The sequence below is a fragment of the Oncorhynchus gorbuscha genome, linkage group LG02, assembly GCF_021184085.1.
Source record: "Oncorhynchus gorbuscha isolate QuinsamMale2020 ecotype Even-year linkage group LG02, OgorEven_v1.0, whole genome shotgun sequence".
NCBI lineage: Eukaryota > Metazoa > Chordata > Actinopteri > Salmoniformes > Salmonidae > Oncorhynchus > Oncorhynchus gorbuscha.
In genome coordinates, this window is record NC_060174.1 from 109,719,244 (window position 1) to 109,740,110 (window position 20,867).

At 48.2% G+C, this 20,867-nt stretch overlaps 1 protein-coding gene across 1 annotated transcript; it reads left to right on the forward strand.

Moving 5' to 3' along the window:
* The first annotated feature begins 238 nt into the window (after window positions 1-238).
* Window positions 239-8,169, forward strand: LOC124015586 (superoxide dismutase [Cu-Zn]-like). The gene is made up of 4 exons (XM_046330931.1): window positions 239-393; window positions 3,604-3,770; window positions 7,025-7,142; window positions 7,485-8,169. The coding sequence occupies exons 1-4, from the start codon at window positions 322-324 to the stop codon at window positions 7,590-7,592; spliced, it is 465 nt and encodes a 154-aa protein (XP_046186887.1). The 5' UTR covers window positions 239-321; the 3' UTR covers window positions 7,593-8,169.
* Window positions 8,170-20,867: the final 12,698 nt, after the last annotated feature.

Genomic DNA, 20,867 nt, shown 5'->3' on the forward strand with positions numbered 1-20,867 from the left:
AAAAAAAAAAAAAATGAACCACGTGATTTCTAACCTATGGAGAGACACATAAAAACACATTTTTATAGACTTGATTCATTCATATTGAAAAACGTCACTAGACCATTCTTTGATTTCTATGTGCGGTTTGATAATTAGAAGGTTGTCTCTGTTGAATCTGCGTACTGCGCAGTTCCGGTAGTGTCCTTGCCTGCCAATCAGATCTCTGCTCACCCATCCCCTGCACGCTGATTGGAACAAATGAACTCTCTTTCATTAATAAAGCTCTACATTCGCACTTGAGGTCTTTCTGTGACACACGGACCTTGTGAACTTGCAGAGATGGTGCTGAAGGCTGTTTGCGTGCTGACAGGAACCGGTGATGTTACCGGGACCGTATTCTTTGAGCAGGAGGTAAAGTATGTCATTATTCCGGGAAAAATAGAAGCCTGTATTTTGACTTTTGCAGAACATATTAATTTGGCACATAATTCTGACTGTCTGCGGGTGTCCTTATCAATTAGATAGCGTTCATTTACAAATCCGTTTAACATGACAACACTTAACAATGCTAGTTAACTTGTTTTTATATCAAAACTCTTCCAGCGAATTTATGTAACGTTGTTTTTAGCTTGCTTTAAGACCTAACTCGCGTTACAACTTGGACGTGTTCACATTTTACCTTGACGTAAAGCTTTAGATCTGGTCATTCTCAACCCCAGGACGCTTCCAGAGGTGATCCTGTTCTGCGGTTCTCTGTCAAAGGGAAAACATGCCGACACGCAAACAGAGCTACTTCTTATGTGCAGAAAGGTTGCCATGTTGCTCGACCGTGCTTCTACATCTGTGTTGCTCGACCGTGCTTCTACATCTGTGTTGCTCGACCGTGCTTCTACATCTGTGTTGCTCGACCGTGCTTCTACATCTGTGTTGCTCGACCGTGCTTCTACATCTGTGTTGCTCGACCGTGCTTCTACATCTGTGTTGCTAGACTCTGCATCTACATTGCTTGCTGTTTGGGGTTTTATAGGCTGTGTTTCTGTACAGCACTTTGACATATCAGCTGGTGTAAGAAGGGCTTCATGAATACATTTGATTTAAATTGAATCCCCGAGCTGACAAGGTACAAATGTGTCATTGTGTCCCTGAACAAGGCAGTCTGTTCCCAGGCCGTCTGTAAATAATAATTGGTTACCTGGTTAAATGAAATAAGTGGGCTAAAATATGAAACTCTGTCTAACTGTAAAACGGCCTCGTCCATTGAAAAGGCAGTGTCCTTTGTCCACACGGTGCATGTGGCCTTGGTCTCTAAGCCATCCTTGTTTTGGTCTCACAGGCTGAATGCTCATTGGCTATTAGCCGCAGTCCTTGTCCAATCGCGTTGTACTTCTGCTCCTACAACATTCAAGATCAAACATCTGTGACGTCAGACAGTTATCGCGAGATCCGACCGGGGTTTGTGGTACGGAACATCTATTAAGTGCGGTCTCGACCGGCTCAAACGACACGAGTACCTATTTTTACTGATCCTAGCCCGTAGGATTTCACCCCAGAAATTAATCTGGGACACTACACGAATGTTGGCTTATGTCTGACATTAGTAAATGTGTTTTGAATAGGACATGATGAGACTGTCATCATTGACGTATGTGAGACGTCAAAAAAGGTCCGTGCAATCTGGGATCCTTGGGGCGCTCCCTCCATTGAAGTGTACTTTTAAAATAGTGTAGGGGTTAACAATGAGACGGATACTTCACCGGGTGTATGAATGTGAAGCATCAGCTTGGCGTTTAGCTCTCTACCAAATGTGGTAGTGGGCGGATGCCCAGTGGGAGGAGATGGGGATTTTGGCCGATATTCTGCACATGGCCTCAACGATGTAACATTTTATCTCATTTACATTTAAGTCATTTAGCAGACGCTCTTATCCAGATATAGTTCTGTTCCTAAAACTAGGATCTGTTATGAACAGTAAACTCTTTAAATGTTTTTGTGGACTTTACCCTTTCCCAAAGTTTATTTTTTATTTTTTTATTGCTAGATTTAGGAGTGTAAAGGTGAATTGAGTTATTGCATGTGTACTTCATAGGTGTTCGTTAATGGAAATATGCAGATGCATGCTAGAACTGGCCAATGGGATATTGCCTGCTTGTGCTTGGCTCTGCCCACTATGACTAATTGTGTTCCCATTGGAAATGACAGGCTGTGGTCTCTTGGTTAAGTTTTATGGTGGGGAATGTCCTGATGTACAACACTTCATTATGATAACAATCAATCAGTGATTGGATCATCTCTAACCAATCAGAGTATCAAATGCTGCCGAGTGCCAGTCTGTTTCTGCTCTCTCACCCACACCTATGGAATTATCATGCAATGTTGGCTTGACAAAAACAGATCTGGGGCCAGGCTAGAGTCTTTCTGCCTTGGCTCCCATTTTCATTTCCCCTTGAACCTGATCTGGCGTGTTGGTCTACTGCGGTCAACTACAGTTAGCCGTGTGGACAACTGACTGTGTAGTTGAGTTGATCCCTCAATGTCAGAAGTAGCGTAACAACTAGCTGGCTACACATCTTGGTTTTGTAGGTGCTATTCCAGTGTAACTCAGGGCTCATTGATATGCTAATTGCAACGGTCTCTTCAAACCCCATTCTCTAGTCTTCAGTGTTTTACTCTGTCTTCAATGTGTGTTTGCTCTGTGGTTCCAGTGCATCGCCTGTGCCTTCCATCGTTCGTTATCACTGGTCTCTGTAGGTCACCCTGTGGCGTGGTCTCTCTGTAGGTCACCCTGTGGCGTGGTCTCTCTGTAGGTCACCCTGTGGCGTGGTCTCTCTGTAGGTCACCCTGTGGCGGGGTCTCTCTGTAGGTCACCCTGTGGCGCGGTCTCTCTGTAGGTCACCCTGTGGCGCGGTCTCTCTGTAGGTCACCCTGTGGCGCGGTCTCTCTGTAGGTCACCCTGTGGCGGGGTCTCTCTGTAGGTCACCCTGTGGCGGGGTCTCTCTGTAGGTCACCCTGTAGGTCACCCTGTGGGGGTCTCTCTGTAGGTCACCCTGTGTCACCCTGTGGCGGGTCTCTCTGTAGGTCACCCTGTGGCGGGGTCTCTCTGTAGGTCACCCTGTGGCGGGGTCTCTCTGTAGGTCACCCTGTGGCGGGGTCTCTCTGTAGGTCACCCTGTGGCGGGGTCTCTCTGTAGGTCACCCTGTGGCGGGGTCTCTCTGTAGGTCACCCTGTGGCGGGGTCTCTCTGTAGGTCACCCTGTGGCGCGGTCACCCTGTGGCGCGGTCTCTCTGTAGGTCACCCTGTGGGTCACCCTGTGGCGGGGTCTCTCTGTATAGGTCACCCTGTGGCGCGGTCTCTCTGTAGGTCACCCTGTAGGTCACCCTGTGGGTCACCCTGTCGCGGGGTCTCTCTGTAGGTCACCCTGTGGCGCGGTCTCTCTGTGTAGGTCACCCTGTGGCGCGGTCTCTCTGTGTAGGTCACCCTGTGGCGCGGTCTCTCTGTGTAGGTCACCCTGTGGCGCGGTCTCTCTGTGTAGGTCACCCTGTGGCGCGGTCTCTCTGTGTAGGTCACCCTGTGGCGCGGTCTCTCTGTGTAGGTCACCCTGTGGCGCGGTCTCTCTGTTATCAGGGTGAAGATGCTCCAGTGAAGCTGACCGGGGAGATTACAGGTCTGGCCCCGGGGGAGCATGGCTTCCACGTCCACGCCTTCGGAGACAACACCAACGGCTGCATGAGTGCGGGACCCCACTTCAACCCCCACAACAAGACCCACGGAGGACCCAACGATGATGTCAGGTGAGTCTGGCCTTATCACTCGTGGAGTTGGACCATGGCGTTATCGGTGCTGCATGAGCAGCAGCATTGAGGGGATAGCTCTTAATTTGGTTAATGTCTTCTACTTCGGAGTCAAATTGTAATTGTCCAATGTTTGGGAACAGGTATAGATTTAGTGAATTGTTTGCTTATGGGGTCCTTTTAAATAGTAAAAAACAAAAATGAAATATTGACACAAGGAATAAAATGCACTGAATAAAAATATGGCTATATACAGGAAGTACCAGGTCAATGACCTGGCTATATGCAGGGAGCACCAGGTCAATGACGGGCTATATGCAGGGAGCACCAGGTCAATGACGTGGCTATATGCAGGGAGCACCAGGTCAATGACGTGGCTATAGGCAGGGAGCACCAGGTCAATGACGTGGCTATATGCAGGGAGCACCAGGTCAATGACGTGGCTATAGGCAGGGAGCACCAGGTCAATGACGTGGCTATAGGCAGGGAGCACCAGGTCAATGACGTGGCTATAGGCAGGGAGCACCAGGTCAATGACGTGGCTATAGGCAGGGAGCACCAGGTCAATGACGTGGCTATAGGCAGGGAGCACCAGGTCAATGACGTGGCTATAGGCAGGGAGCACCAGGTCAATGACGTGGCTATAGGCAGGGAGCACCAGGTCAATGACGTGGCTATAGGCAGGGAGCACCAGGTCAATGACGTGGCTATAGGCAGGGAGCACCAGGTCAATGACGTGGCTATAGGCAGGGAGCACCAGGTCAATGACGTGGCTATAGGCAGGGAGCACCAGGTCAATGACGTGGCTATAGGCAGGGAGCACCAGGTCAATGACGTGGCTATAGGCAGGGAGCACCAGGTCAATGACGTGGCTATAGGCAGGGAGCACCAGGTCCGTGGCTATAGGCAGGGAGCACCAGGTCAATGACGTGGCTATAGGCAGGGAGCACCAGGTCAATGACGTGGCTATAGGCAGGGAGCACCAGGTCAATGACGTGGCTATAGGCAGGGAGCACCAGGTCAATGACGTGGCTATATGCAAGGGTGTCCATTGGCTGACTTTGGGCCCCCAAACATTAAAAGATTTGCGCAGGCCAATTGTCCGGGAGAGGAAATTCCATTAATATGTGATCTGTTCATTGATGTAGAAACCATTGAATACATTTCACTGGTTATGCCTATCAGTCTACAGGTTAACTTCCATGCCTTCTCATATGATTCTGGGATCCATCATCCCACAACTGTCCCAGTGCTATTCTATTGGTCAACAAGCTGACCAATAGAATAGCTATACTTTTCTACTGTAGGAGATAGTAGATTGACAAATTGTGCATTCGTAAAGTATTCAGACCCCTTGACCTTGTCCACATTTTGTTACTTTACAGCCTTATTATAAAATTGATTAAGTAAGTTTCCCCCTTCAATCTACACGCAGTGCCCCCCATAGCGGCATCGCAGTGCCCCCCATAGCGGCATCGCAGTGCCCCCCATAGCGGCATCGCAGTGCCCCCCATAGCGGCATCGCAGTGCCCCCCATAGCGGCATCGCAGTGCCCCCCATAGCGGCATCGCAGTGCCCCCCATAGCGGCATCGCAGTGCCCCCCATAGCGGCATCGCAGTGCCCCCCATAGCGGCATCGCAGTGCCCCCCATAGCGGCATCGCAGTGCCCCCATAGCGGCATCGCAGTGCCCCCCCATAGCGGCATCGCAGTGCCCCCATAGCGGCATCGCAGTGCCCCCATAGCGGCATCGCAGTGCCCCCATAGCGGCATCGCAGTGCCCCCATAGCGGCATCGCAGTGCCCCCCCAAATGAGAGAACCAGGTTTGTAGAAATGTATAAAATACAAACATAGAAATCCAGCATTTGACATTAGTTTTGACACCCTTTACTCAGTACTTTGAAGCACCTGTATTTGGGGAGTTTCTCCCATTCTTCTCTGCAGATCCTCTCAAGCTCTCAGGCTGAATGGGGAGCGTTGCTGCACAGCTATTTTCAGATGTTGGCTCGGGTTCAAGTCCGGGCTCTGGCTGGGCTACTCAAGGACATTCAGAGTAGTCCCGAAGCCACTCCTGTGTTGTCTTGGCTGTGTGCTTAGGGTGGTTGTCCTGTTGGAAGGTGAACCTTCACCCCTGATCGCTCTGGAGCAGGGTTTCATCAAGGAGCCTGACTAGTCTCTCAGTCCCTGCTGCTGAAAAACATCCCCACAACATGATGATGCTGCCACCACCATGCTTCACCGTAGGGATGGTGCCAGGTTTCCTCCAGATGTGACGCATCACATTTAAAGCCAAAGAGCTCAATCTTGTTTCATCAGACCAGAGAATCTTGTTTCTGTCAGTCCTTTTTAGGTACCTTTTGGCAAACTCCAAGGCTGTCTTTTACCACGTGGCTTCCGTCTGGCCACTCTACCATAACGGCCTGATTTGGTGGAGTGCTGCAGAGATGGTTGTCCTTCTGGAAGGTTCTTCCATCTCCACAGAGGATTCCTCAGTTTGTCCGGGCGGCCAGCTATAGGAAGAGTCTTGGTGGTTTCAAACTTCTATATTTAAGAATGATGGTGGCCACTGTTCTTGATGACCTCAAATGCTGCAGCCATTTTCTTGGTACCCTTCCCCAGAGATGGATATTTAAATATATTACTTTCACCCCTTCTAGGCAGACTGGCCAATAAAAAGATTAAGCTGGGCAAAAGAATAGACTGGACAGAGGAACTCTGCCTAGAAGGCCAGCATCCCGGAGTCGCCTCTTCACTGTTGACGTTGAGACTGGTGTTTTGCAGGTTCTATTTAATGAAGCTGCCAGTTGAGGACTTGTGAGGCATCTGTTTCTCAAACTAGACACTAATGTACCTCATGCTCAGTTGTGCACCGGGGCCTCCCACTCCTCTTTCTATTCTGGTTAGAGCCAGTTTGTGCTGTTCTGTGTATGGAGGAGGACACAGCGTTGTACGAGATCTTCAGTTTCTTGGTAATTTCTCACATGGCCTTCAAATCTCAGAACAAGAATAGACTGACGAGTCTCAGAAAGTTATTTGTTTCTGGCCATTTTGAGCCTGTAATCAAACCCACAAATGCTGATGCTCCAGATACTCAACTAGTCTGAAGGCCAGTTGTATTGCTTATTTAATCAGAACAATTTTCAGCTGTGCTAACAATTTCTTACTTGTCTCTTTTTGTTTTGCTACAATGTTCACGTAGGGGTTAAACTATTGGAAAGCAGTCTCCTCTGACCAGCTGTTCTCTCTGTTGCTAGGCACATAGGGGACCTTGGCAACGTGACAGCAGGAGCTGACAATGTGGCTAAGATCAACATCCAGGACAAGATACTGACTCTCACTGGACCACTCTCGATCATCGGCAGAACCATGGTGGTAAGAACACATTGCCTGACCTGCAGCTGCATGTTGTGTCCACTAGGCAGGAAATGGAAGGAAGCTGTGTCCACTAGGCAGGAAATGGAAGGAAGCTGTGTCCACTAGGCAGGAAATGGAAGGAAGCTGTGTCCACTAGGCAGGAAATGGAAGGAAGCTGTGTCCACTAGGCAGGAAATGGAAGGAAGCTGTGTCCACTAGGCAGGAAATGGAAGGAAGCTGTGTCCACTAGGCAGGAACACAGCTCTGTTCTCGTCCCATCTGTCTGTCATGCTGTTTTACCCTCTATTACCCTCTATTACCCTCTATTCCATGCTCTATCTCCTCTCTCTATACCAATAGATCCATGAGAAAGCTGATGACCTGGGGAAGGGAGGCAATGAGGAGAGTCTGAAGACGGGCAACGCTGGCGCTCGCCAGGCCTGTGGTGTTATTGGAATTACCCAGTAAACACTCTGCCCCTGCTGGGAACCACAAGCCACAGCTTGAAGACCACCCAGACCCCTTTGCAAGCTCCCACATCTACCCTATTCCCCTACCTAAACCTGTAAGGCACCTCATGGACATCTGTCAGATTGCTTTCCTAAAAACAAAGATTGTCTGTGGCTTTTAAGAGAATTCTTTGTCCGTTGACTTTAGTGATGAGTTGTCTGTTTTTGGGAAGCTCTCCTCTGAAGGTGGAATCGGGAGGGCTTTCAACTCAGGGACACAGCTGACGTTGAGGATGGATCTAATGAAGTGCACTAGGAGGTTGTGGCTCGGGGTTGATTGGGGGGGGTATATATATTTACTCTTGTCTGTACACATTGGTCCTAGCACTGCTTTTGTCTGTAATATGGGGTCTGTCTTCTACGCTGTGAGCATGGATTATACACTATGTCTGAAATGGCTTCTTATGTAGTTCACTACTTATGTCCTGTGGGGTTAGTGGAGAACTGGATTGGGGGGGGTTTAACTATCTGGTGCCTTTTCAGACACGCATGATGATCACTGTACAAAGCTGCCCAATAAAAATGTTGTCACTAATCCTTGGTGGTTTTTATGTTGCTGTTTTTTTTAATGGTGGTCAAAGCCTCAATCTCAGGCTTCTCACATCCAGCGGATGAGATTTGGAAAGATGATCACGTGAGACTATGGACAGTCGTAGTAGAGGGCTGCAAGGTGTGCTAGCATATATATATATATATACAAACCTGTTGAATAATAACATCTCTATCTGAAAGAGGCATTTTGTTGAATCGAGTAAACGCCCACTGGCGTGTACATTTTATGTCAACTGCATCTCTGCAGAGGGTTGTTGACCGTGGTGTTGCTGATGACTGAGAACATGACGAAGACTCCGTACAGTAGATTGTGCCTGTGAAGTGGTAGTATTGTTTGGTGCCTCTAGATGGCGCCACTCTCCTGTCAGGCCAAATCTGTATCTCGATTTGCTTAAATATCCATTCTCTTCTGTGGCCTCAACCGTGGAACTATCATTTCAATTCTGATGTTTTATTTTTATGGTAGCACAACACTTGCTGTATGATTTGAATGATTTGGAACTGGGCAATAGTTTATAAAGTGCAGTGGCAAAGTCAATGGGAAGAGACTTGACAATTGAAACAATATGGTGCAATGAAGCTCATTAGACTAGCTCAGCTTTCACCTGGTCTGTTTCTAATCAGGGCAATGAAGCTCATTAGACTAGCTTAGCTTTCACCTGGTCTGTTTCTAATCAGGGCAATGAAGCTCATCAGACTAGCTCAGCTTTCACCTGGTCTGTTTCTAATCACCTGGTCTGTTTCTAATCAGGGCAATGAAGCTCATTAGACTAGCTTAGCTTTCACCTGGTCTGTTTCTAATCAGGGCAATGAAGCTCATCAGACTAGCTCAGCTTTCACCTGGTCTGTTTCTAATCAGGGCAATGAAGCTCATCAGACTAGCTCAGCTTACACCTGGTCTGTTTCTAATCAGGGCAATGAAGCTCATCAGACTAGCTCAGCTTACACCTGGTCTGTTTCTAATCAGGGCAATGAAGCTCATCAGACTAGCTCAGCTTACACCTGGTCTGTTTCTAATCAGGGCAATGAAGCTCATCAGACTAGCTCAGCTTACACCTGGTCTGTTTCTAATCAGGGCAATGAAGCTCATCAGAGCTCAGCTTACACCTGGTCTGTTTCTAATCAGGGCAATGAAGCTCATTCACACCTGGTCTGTTTCTAATCAGGGCAATGAAGCTCATCAGACTAGCTCAGCTTTCACCTGGTCTGTTTCTAATCAGGGCAATGAAGCTCATCAGACTAGCTCAGCTTACACCTGGTCTGTTTCTAATCAGGGCAATGAAGCTCATACACCTGGTCTGTTTCTAATCAGGGCAGCTCATCACAGTCTCAGCTCAGCTTACACCTGGTCTGTTTCTAATCAGGGCAATGAAGCTCATCAGACTAGCTCAGCTTACACCTGGTCTGTTTCTAATCAGGGCAATGAAGCTCATCAGACTAGCTCATCTTACACCTGGTCTGTTTCTAATCAGGGCAATGAAGCTCATCAGACTAGCTCAGCTTACACCTGGTCTGTTTCTAATCAGGGCAATGAAGCTCATCAGACTAGCTCAGCTTACACCTGGTCTGTTTCTAATCAGGGCAATGAAGCTCATCAGACTAGCTCAGTTTACACCTGGTCTGTTTCTAATCAGGGCAATGAAGCTCATCAGACTAGCTCAGCTTTCACCTGGTCTGTTTCTAATCAGGGCAATGAAGCTCATCAGACTAGCTCATCTTACACCTGGTCTGTTTCTAATCAGGGCAATGAAGCTCATCAGACTAGCTCAGCTTTCACCTGGTCTGTTTCTAATCAGGGCAATGAAGCTCATCAGACTAGCTCAGCTTACACCTGGTCTGTTTCTAATCAGGGCAATGAAGCTCATCAGACTAGCTCAGCTTACACCTGGTTCTAATCAGGGCAATGAAGCTCATTAGACCTGGTCTGTTTCTAATCAGCTGAAGCTCTTTCTTACACCTGGTCTGTTTCTAATCAGGGCAATGAAGCTCATTAGACTAGCTCAGCTTACACCTGGTCTGTTTCTAATCAGGGCAATGAAGCTCATCAGACTAGCTCAGCTTTCACCTGGTCTGTTTCTAATCAGGGCAATGAAGCTCATCAGACTAGCTCATCTTACACCTGGTCTGTTTCTAATCAGGGCAATGAAGCTCATCAGACTAGCTCAGCTTTCACCTGGTCTGTTTCTAATCAGGGCAATGAAGCTCATCAGACTAGCTCAGCTTACACCTGGTCTGTTTCTAATCAGGGCAATGAAGCTCATCAGACTAGCTCAGCTTTCACCTGGTCTGTTTCTAATCAGGGCAATGAAGCTCATCAGACTAGCTCAGCTTACACCTGGTCTGTTTCTAATCAGGGCAATGAAGCTCATCAGACTAGCTCAGCTTACACCTGGTCTGTTTCTAATCAGGGCAATGAAGCTCATTAGACTAGCTCAGCTTACACCTGGTCTGTTTCTAATCAGGGCAATGAAGCTCATCAGACTAGCTCAGCTTACACCTGGTCTGTTTCTAATCAGGGCAATGAAGGAGGACATTTTTATCAATTTAGACTCAGTGAGCGGATGGTCAGTGACTGATTTCTGATCCTAGAGGGTAAGCTTTGACTGGTAGGTTTTAATATCTGGTGAGCTAATGCCACGCCCGCTGGGGAGTTAATGCCACGCCCACTGGCAAGTTAATGCCACGCCCACTGGCAAGTTAATGCCACACCCACTAGCAAGCTAATGCCACGCCCACTGGCAAGCTAATGCCACGCCCACTGGCGAGCTAATGCCACGCCCACTGGCAAGTTAATGCCACGCCCACTGGCGAGCTAATGCAACATTAAATATCTGTTGGAGCTAGACCCTGTTGACCCCAACTCTCGCGTGATACTTCTTGGTGGGTGCGGTGTGTAGCCGCACCCACCATCTGAATGAATGAAATATTCTGATTAACTACTTTTTTCTTTACATAGTTGAATGTGCTGACAACAAAATCACACAAATTATCAATGGAAATCAAATTTATCAACCCATGGAGGTCTGGATTTGGAGTCGCACTCAAAATTAAAGTGTAAAACCACACTACAGGCTGATCCAACTTTGATGTAATGTCCTTAAAACAAGTCCAAATGAGGCTCAGTAGTGTGTGTGGCCTCCACGTGCCTGTATGACCTCCCTACAACGCCTGGCATGCTCCTGATGAGGTGGCGGATGGTCTCCTGAGGGATCTCTTTTATACACAACCTGGAGTGTGAGATCGACAAACTGGTGAGGTGACATGACTGTCTCTTAAAGCTGCTACAGGAAAGGACAATTAGATTTACTAATGTAGTGTGTGTGTGTGTGTGGTGTGTGTGTGTTTGGGATTTCTGCATGATGTGTTTCTGGTGTGTGTGCGTAAATGTGTGTTTTGTGATTTCTGTGTGCTGTCCCTGTCTGTGTGCTGTCCCTGTCTGTGTGCTGTCTCTGTCTGTGTGCTGTCTCTGTCTGTGTGCTTTCTCTGTCTGTGTGCTGTCCCTGTCTGTGTGCTGTCCCTGTCTGTGTGCTGTCTCTGTCTGTGTGCTGTCTCTGTCTGTGTGCTGTCTCTGTCTGTGTGCTGTCCCTGTCTGTGTGCTGTCCCTGTCTGTGTACCTCCCAGAGGACAGAGAAGGATCATCTGATGACCGAGAGGACCAATCTGATCCAGATGAAACTGAAGACTTGGCAAAGTGTGTCTGAACTGTGTCAGAGGCCCTGAGTCCCAAACAACTCCAGGTCCTCCCCATATTGCCCTCTCTCTGCTCTCATCTCCCCCACAGACCCAGCGTCCCCTGGGCTAGAGACACGACTACAGCCCCTGGCTTCTCTGTCGGCCTCCTCCTCAGCCTCAGAACCCCGAGAATCTTAGACCAGCTCTCCCAAGGACACACCCACAGGGGAGGAGCTACCAGGTGATTGGACAGACCCTCAGGTACATACCTGTGAACAGGTGACTGATAACCTGCCCATGGAATAGTGTGACCAACAAAGGTGTTAGTCCAGACACCTGTAGGGACCACCATTATCTTCATCATCACCATCATCATCATCACCATCATCATCATCACCATCATCATCATCATCGCCACCATGTTCTGCTTATAATATTATAATAGGCTACAACTCCTAAACAGAGGAAAGATTTCTAACCACTAGGCTACCTTCCGCCCCTACACTCTAACCACTAGGCTACCTGGGGGGGGGGCAGGGTTAGAGTGTAGAGGGGGCAGGGAGACTAGTGGTTAGAGTGTAGAGGCGGCAGGGTAACCTAGTGGTTAGAGCGTTGGACTAGTAACCAGCAGGTAGTCTAGTGGTTAGAGCGTTGGACTAGTAACCAGCAGGTAGCCTAGTCGTTAGAGCGTTGGACTAGTAACCGAAAGGTTGCTCGATCGATTCCCCGAGCTGACAAGGTAAAAATTTGTTGTTCTGCCCCTGAATAGGCAGTAAACCCACTGTTCCTAGGCCGTCATTGTAAATAAGAATTTGTTCTTAACTGACTTGCCTAGTTAAATAAAGGTTCAATAAAAAATTAACAAAAATCATCTCCACTTTATAGACAAAGAGACCATAGACCCTTCACACCATCCCAATAACTTCTCCTTCCTCCTGAAGTGTGCAATCTGAGGAATTTAAACGTGCTGGATTGGTGTAGGCATGGGTTAGTGGGATGGATTGGTGTGGGTTAGTGGGATGGATTGGTGTGGGCATGGGTTAGTGGGATGGATTGGTGTGGGTTAGTGGGATGGATTGGTGTGGGCATGGGTTAGTGGGATGGATTGGTGTGGGCATGGGTTAGTGGGATGGATTGGTGTAGGCATGGGTTAGCGGGATGGATTGGTGTGGGCATGGGTTAGTGGGATGGATTGGTGTGGGTTAGTGGGATGGATTGGTGTGGGTTAGTGGGATGGATTGGTGTAGGTATGGTTTAGTGGGATGGATTGGTGTGGGTTAGTGGGATGAATTGGTGTGGGTTAGTGGGATGGATTGGTGTAGGTTAGTGGGATGGATTGGTGTAGGTTAGTGGGATGGATTGGTGTGGGTTAGTGGGATGGATTGGTGTAGGTTAGTGGGATGGATTGGTGTAGGTATGGTTTAGTGGGATGGATTGATGTGGGTTAGTGGGATGGATTGGTGTAGGTTAGTGAGATGGATTGGTGTAGGCATGGGTTAGTGGGATGGATTGGTGTGGGTTAGTGGGATGGATTGGTGGGATGGATTGGATTGGTGTTAGGTTAGGGATGGATTGGTGTAGGCATGGGTTAGTGATGGATTGGTGTGGATTGGATGGATTGGTTAGTTAGTGGGATGGATTGGGTTAGTGGGAGATTGGGTTAGTGGGATGGATTGATGGATTGGTGGGATGGGTTGGGTTAGTGGGATGGATTGGTGTAGGCATGGGTTAGTGAGATGGATTGGTGTTGGCATGGGTTAGTGGGATGGATTGGTGTAGGTTAGTGGGATGGATTGGTGTAGGTTAGTGGGATGGATTGGTGTAGGCATGGGTTAGTGAGATGGATTGGTGTGGGTTAGTGGGATGGATTGGTGTGGGTTAGTGGGATGGATTGGTGTGGGTTAGTGGGATGGATTGGTGTGGGCATGGGTTAGTGGGATCCATTGGTGTGGGTTAGTGGGATGGATTGGTGTAGGTTAGTGGGATGGATTGGTGTGGGCATGGGTTAGTGGGATGGATTGGTGTGGGCATGGGTTAGTGGGATGGATTGGTGTGGGTTAGTGGGATGGATTGGTGTGGGCATGGGTTAGTGGGATGGATTGGTGTAGGCATGGATTAGTGGGATGGATTGGTGTAGGCATGGGTTAGTGGGATGGATTGGTGTGGGCATGGGTTAGTGGGATGGATTGGTGTAGGCATGGGTTAGTGGGATGGATTGGTGTGGGTTAGTGGGATGGATTGGTGCAGGTTAGTGGGATGGATTGGTGTAGGCATGGGTTAGTGGGATGGATTGGTGTGGGTTAGTGGGATGGATTGGTGTAGGTGAGTGGGATGGATTGGTGTAGGCATGGGTTAGTGGGATGGATTGGTGTAGGCATGGGTTAGTGGGATGGATTGGTGTGGGTTAGTGGGATGGATTGGTGCAGGTTAGTGGGATGGATTGTTGTAGGCATGGGTTAGTGGGATGGATTGGTGTAGGTTAGTGCGATGGATTGGTGTAGGCATCCCTATACACCCTATGCAACTTCATTCATGTGATTATTAACATAAAGAACACAATCACTACTGATGTATCTCTACTCTATATACCTTCTTTGACAATTGGAAACCTCCTCCCCACTATTTTAGTTTTTAGTAATTGTACCTTGTAGTGATGAGCATTATAAGAAGTTACTCTGAAGATTTATGTCATGCTTCTCCAAGAACTCTCTCTGAGTGGACTTTTACATTTCACTGAACTTTTCTTCAATAGCACATCAATCTGAGGTAACGTTTGGTCAACTTCATGTCAACTTCCGGTCAATTTAAGGGTCAACTGCATGTCAACTTCCGGTCAATTTAAGGGTCAACTGCATGTCAATTTAAGGGTCAACTGCATGTCAATTTAAGGGTCAACTGCATGTCAACTTCCGGTCAATTTAAGGGTCAACTGGTTGGTTGTTAATCAGAGTGTATGACCGTTTAGAAGACTGGCTATATCTATCTCTTAGAACTGAAATATTCCGGAACATTCCACAGGACTTGCTCTCCAACCTGTCGTGTTCCAATAGCACTCAGGTAATGTCTGGTGAACTGTCAAGAGTCCATGACCAGGTTTGGGGACAATGTTATTTTAAAATCAGTGAATTCTGGAAAGAATGGTACGCTCGAAAACATACAAGACTTCACATGGAGAGACGCTGTTATCCAGAGTGATTTACAAGAGCAGTTACACTATATATACACAAGTATGTGCTCAAGGGCACATCAATAGACTATTCAGCTAGTCTGCTCCGGGGATTCAAACCAGCAACCTTTCGGTTACTGGCCCAGCTCTCTTAACCACAATGTACAGAACTCTCTCTGTATTAAAGGAATAATCAAAACTACATCAATTCCAATATTTTACATTGTTAAAATCTGAGAGCAATAATGTAAAAAACATGTTTTTGCATTTCGTCATTCTAATAAGGAAGAAGCAACATGTGGACATTGTGGATCTAAGTGGACATTTCTACTAAATATATACTGTGCTTTGTCATGACGAGTATGTAGACAAGTGTTCCAGCTATTGTCTTTTTTGACGATGAAATTGATTTAAAAGCACTATGAAATGTGATAGTTGAATCCCGATGGCTAATTATGAAGATTTATCTCCATCCCTATGACGAGAACCTCATGATGACGTTGTACAGTAACTTGCAAAAGTCTTCACCTTTGGCATTTTTCCTATTTTGTTGCCTTAAATTATAATATATATTTTTTTTTTGGGGGGGGGGGTTTGTACCATTCGATTTACACAACATGCCTCTTTGAAACAAACAAGAAATAAGACAAAAAAATAGAAGTTGAGCGTGTATAACTATTCAACCCCCCCCAAAGTCAATATTTGGTAGAGACACCTTTGGCAGCAATTACAGCTTCAAGTCTCTTGGGGTTTGTCTCTATAAGCTTGCCACATCTAGCCACATAGATTTTTGTCCATTCTTCAAGGCAAAACTACTCCAGCTCCTTCAAGTTGGATGGGTTCCGCAGGTGTACAGCAGCCTTTTTTTTTACCACAGATTCTCAATTGGATTGAGGTCTGGGCTTTGACTAGGCCATTCCAAGACATTTAAATGTTTCCCTTTATACCACTCAAGTGTTGCTTTAGCAGTATGCTTAGGGTCATTGTCCTGCTGGAAGGTGAACCTCCGTCCCAGTCTCAAATCTCTGGAAGACTGGAACAGGTTTCCTTCAAGAATTTCCCTGTATTTAGCACCATCGATAATTCCTTCAATTCTAACCAGTTTCCCAGTCCTTGCCGATTAAAAAAATATCCCCACAACAATGATGCTGCCACCACCATGCTTCACTGTGGGGATGGTGTTCTTGGGATGAGAAAGGGGTGTTGGGTTTGCGCCACACACAGCGTTTTCTTTGATGGCCAAAAAGCTCAATTTTAGTCTCATCTGACCAGAGTACCTTCTTCCATATGTTTGGGGAGTCTCCCACCTGCCTTTTGGCGAACACCAAACATGTTTTCTTATTGTTTCTTTAAGCAATGGCTTTTTTTCAGGCCACTCTTCCGTAAAGCCCAGCTCTGTGGAGTGTACGACTTAGTGGTCCTATGGACAGATACTCCAATCTCCACTGTGGAGCTTTGCAGCTCCTTCAGGGTTATCTTTGGTCTCTTTGTTGCCTCTCTGATTAATGCCCTCCTTGCCTGGTCTGTGAGTTTTGGTGGGCGGCCGTCTCTTGGCAGGTTTGTTATGGTGCCATATTCTTTCCATTTTTTAAATAATGGATTTAATGGTGCTCCGTGGGATGTTCAAAGTTTTGGATATTTTTTATAACCCAACCCGGATCTGTACTTCTCCACAAATTTGTTCCTGACCTGTTTGGAGAGCTCCTTGGTCTTCATGGTGCTGCTTGCTTGGTGGTGCCCCTTACTTAGTGGGTTGCAGACTCTGGGGCCTTTCAGGACAGGTGTTTTATATACTGAGATTATGTGACATTTATATTGCACACAGGTGGACTTTATTTGACTAATAATGTGACTTCTGAAGGTAATTGGTTGCACCAGATCTTATTTAGGGGCTTCATAGCAAAGGGGGTGAATACATTATGCATTATGCAGACACTTTTCAGTTTTTAATTTTTTAATTTTAATTTCACTTCACCAATTTGGACTATTTGTATAAGTCCATTACATGAAATCCAAATAAAAACCCATTTAAACCCCTTTCATCTTGACTATAAAAAAAGCACGTTTGTATCTGATAATGTCTTTGATTGATTGGTGTGGAATAAATTAATATATATATATATTTTAAAGTAACTACACGTAAGGATTTTTGTTTTATTAAAAGAGAAATGAGAGAATTCTCCTCCACATGTATTGATGCATTCTGTCAGTCAGCATTTTATCACTGTAGCCTACTGTACCAGACCTACTGTACCAGGCCTACTGTACCAGACCTACTGTACCAGGCCTACTGTACCAGACCTACTGTACCAGGCCTACTGTACCAGGCCTACTGTACCAGACCTACTGTACCAGACCTACTGTACCAGGCCTACTGTACCAGACCTACTGTACCAGGCCTACTGTACCAGACCTACTGTACCAGGCCTACCACTGTACCAGACCTACTGTACCAGACCTACTGTACCAGGCCCTACTGTACCAGACCTACTGTACCAGACCTACTCCACCAGGCCTACTGTACCAGACCTACTGTACCAGACCTACTGTACCAGGCCTACTGTACCAGACCTACTGTACCAGGCCTACTGTACCAGACCTACTGTACCAGGCCTACTGTACCAGACCTACTGTACCAGACCTACTGTACCAGGCCTACTGTACCAGGCCTACTGTACCAGACCTACTGTACCAGGCCTACTGTACCAGACCTACTGTACCAGGCCTACTGTACCAGACCTACTGTACCAGGCCTACTGTACCACCAGACCTACTGTACCAGGCCTACTGTACCAGACCTACTGTACCAGACCTACTGTACCAGGCCTACTGTACCAGGCCTACTGTACCAGGCCTACTGTACCAGACCTACTGTACCAGGCCTACTGTACCAGGCCTACTGTACCAGACCTACTGTACCAGGCCTACTGTACCAGGCCTACTGTACCAGACCTACTGTACCAGGCCTACTGTACCAGGCCTACTGTACCAGACCTACTGTACCAGGCCTACTGTACCAGGCCTACTGTACCAGGCCTACTGTACCAGGCCTACTGTACCAGGCCTACTGTACCAGACCTACTGTACCAGGCCTACTGTACCAGGCCTACTGTACCAGACCTACTGTACCAGGCCTACTGTACCAGACCTACTGTACCAGGCCTACTGTACCAGGCCTACTGTACCAGACCTACTGTACCAGACCTACTGTACCAGGCCTACTGTACCAGGCCTACTGTACCAGGCCTACTGTACCAGGCCTACTGTACCAGGCCTACTGTACCAGGCCTACTGTACCAGTACCAGGCCTACTGTACCAGGCCTACTGTACCAGGCCTACTGTACCAGACCTACTGTACCAGACCTACTGTACCAGGCCTACTGTACCAGGCCTACTGTACCAGGCCTACTGTACCAGGCCTACTGTACCAGGCCTACTGTACCAGGCCTACTGTACCAGGCCTACTGTACCAGACCTACTGTACCAGGCCTACTGTACCAGGCCTACTGTACCAGACCTACTGTACCAGGCCTACTGTACCAGGCCTACTGTACCAGGCCTACTGTACCAGACCTACTGTACCAGACCACTGTACCGGGCCTACTGTACCAGGCCTACTGTACCAGGCCTACTGTACCAGGCCTACTGTACCAGACCTACTGTACCAGGCCTACTGTACCAGACCTACTGTACCAGACCTACTGTACCAGGCCCTACTGTACCAGGCCTACTGTACCAGGCCTACTGTACCAGGCCTACTGTACCAGACCTACTGTACCAGGCCAGACCACTGTACCAGGCCTACTGTACCAGGCCTACTGTACCAGGCCTACTGTACCAGGCCTACTGTACCAGGCCTACTGTACCAGGCCTACTGTACCAGGCCTACTGTACCAGACCTACTGTACCAGGCCTACTGTACCAGACCTACTGTACCAGGCCTACTGTACCAGGCCTACTGTACCAGGCCTACTGTACCAGACCTACTGTACCAGGCCTACTGTACCAGACCTACTGTACCAGACCTACTGTACCAGGCCTACTGTACCAGACCTACTGTACCAGGCCTACTGTACCAGGCCTACTGTACCAGGCCTACTGTACCAGGCCTACTGTACCAGGCCTACTGTACCAGACCTACTGTACCAGGCCTACTGTACCAGGCCTACTGTACCAGGACCTACTGTACCAGGCCTACTGTACCAGGCCTACTGTACCAGGCCTACTGTACCAGACCTACTGTACCAGGCCTACTGTACCAGGCCTACTGTACCAGACCTACTGTACCAGACCTACTGTACCAGGCCTACTGTACCAGACCTACTGTACCAGGCCTACTGTACCAGACCTACTGTACCAGGCCTACTGTACCAGACCACTGTACCAGGCCTACTGTACCAGGCCTACTGTACCAGACCAGACCACTGTACCAGGCCTACTGTACCAGGCCTACTGTACCAGGCCTACTGTACCAGACCTACTGTACCAGGCCAGACCACTGTACCAGGCCTACTGTACCAGGCCTACTGTACCAGACCTACTGTACCAGGCCTACTGTACCAGGCCTACTGTACCAGGCCTACTGTACCAGGCCTACTGTACCAGGCCTACTGTACCAGGCCTACTGTACCAGGCCTACTGTACCAGGCCTACTGTACCAGGCCTACTGTACCAGACCTACTGTACCAGGCCTACTGTACCAGGCCTACTGTACCAGGCCTACTGTACCAGACCTACTGTACCAGGCCTACTGTACCAGGCCTACTGTACCAGACCTACTGTACCAGGCCTACTGTACCAGGCCTACTGTACCAGACCTACTGTACCAGGCCTACTGTACCAGGCCTACTGTACCAGACCTACTGTACCAGGCCTACTGTACCAGACCTACTGTACCAGACCTACTGTACCAGGCCACTGTACCCTACTGTACCAGGCCTGACTGTACCAGACCTACTGTACCAGGCCTATACCAGACCTACTGTACCAGGCCTACTGTACCAGACCTACTGTACCAGGCCTACTGTACCAGGCCTACTGTACCAGGCCTACTGTACCAGACCTACTGTACCAGGCCTACTGTACCAGACCTACTGTACCAGGCCTACTGTACCAGGCCTACTGTACCAGGCCTACTGGACCAGACCTACTGTATGAGGCCTACTGTACCAGGCCTACTGTACCAGACCTACTGTACCAGGCCTACTGTACCAGGCCTACTGTACCAGGCCAGACCACTGTACCAGGCCTACTGTACCAGGCCTACTGTACCAGGCCAGACCACTGTACCAGGCCTACTGTACCAGACCTACTGTACCAGACCTACTGTACCAGGCCTACTGTACCAGACCTAGTGGACCAGACCTACTGTACCAGGCCTACTGGACCAGACCTACTGTACCAGGCCTACTGTACCAGACCTACTGGACCAGCCTACTGTACCAGGCCTACTATACCAGACCTACTGTACCAGGCCTACTGTACCAGGCCTACACCACTGTACCAGGCCTACTGGACAGTACTGTTGATGTCTACTGTACCAGGCCTACTGTACCAGACCTACTGTACCAGACCTACTGTACCAGGCCTACTGTACCAGACCTACTGTACCAGGCCTACTGTACCAGACCTACTGGACCAGGCCTACTGTACCAGACCTACTGTACCAGGCCTACTGTACCAGACCTACTGGACCAGACCTACTGTACCAGGCCTACTGTACCAGGCCTACTGTACCAGGCCTACTGTACCACTGTACCAGTCCTACACTGGCCTACTGTACCAGACCTACTGGACAGTATTGTACCAGACCTACTACACCAGGCCTAGTGTACCAGCCTATT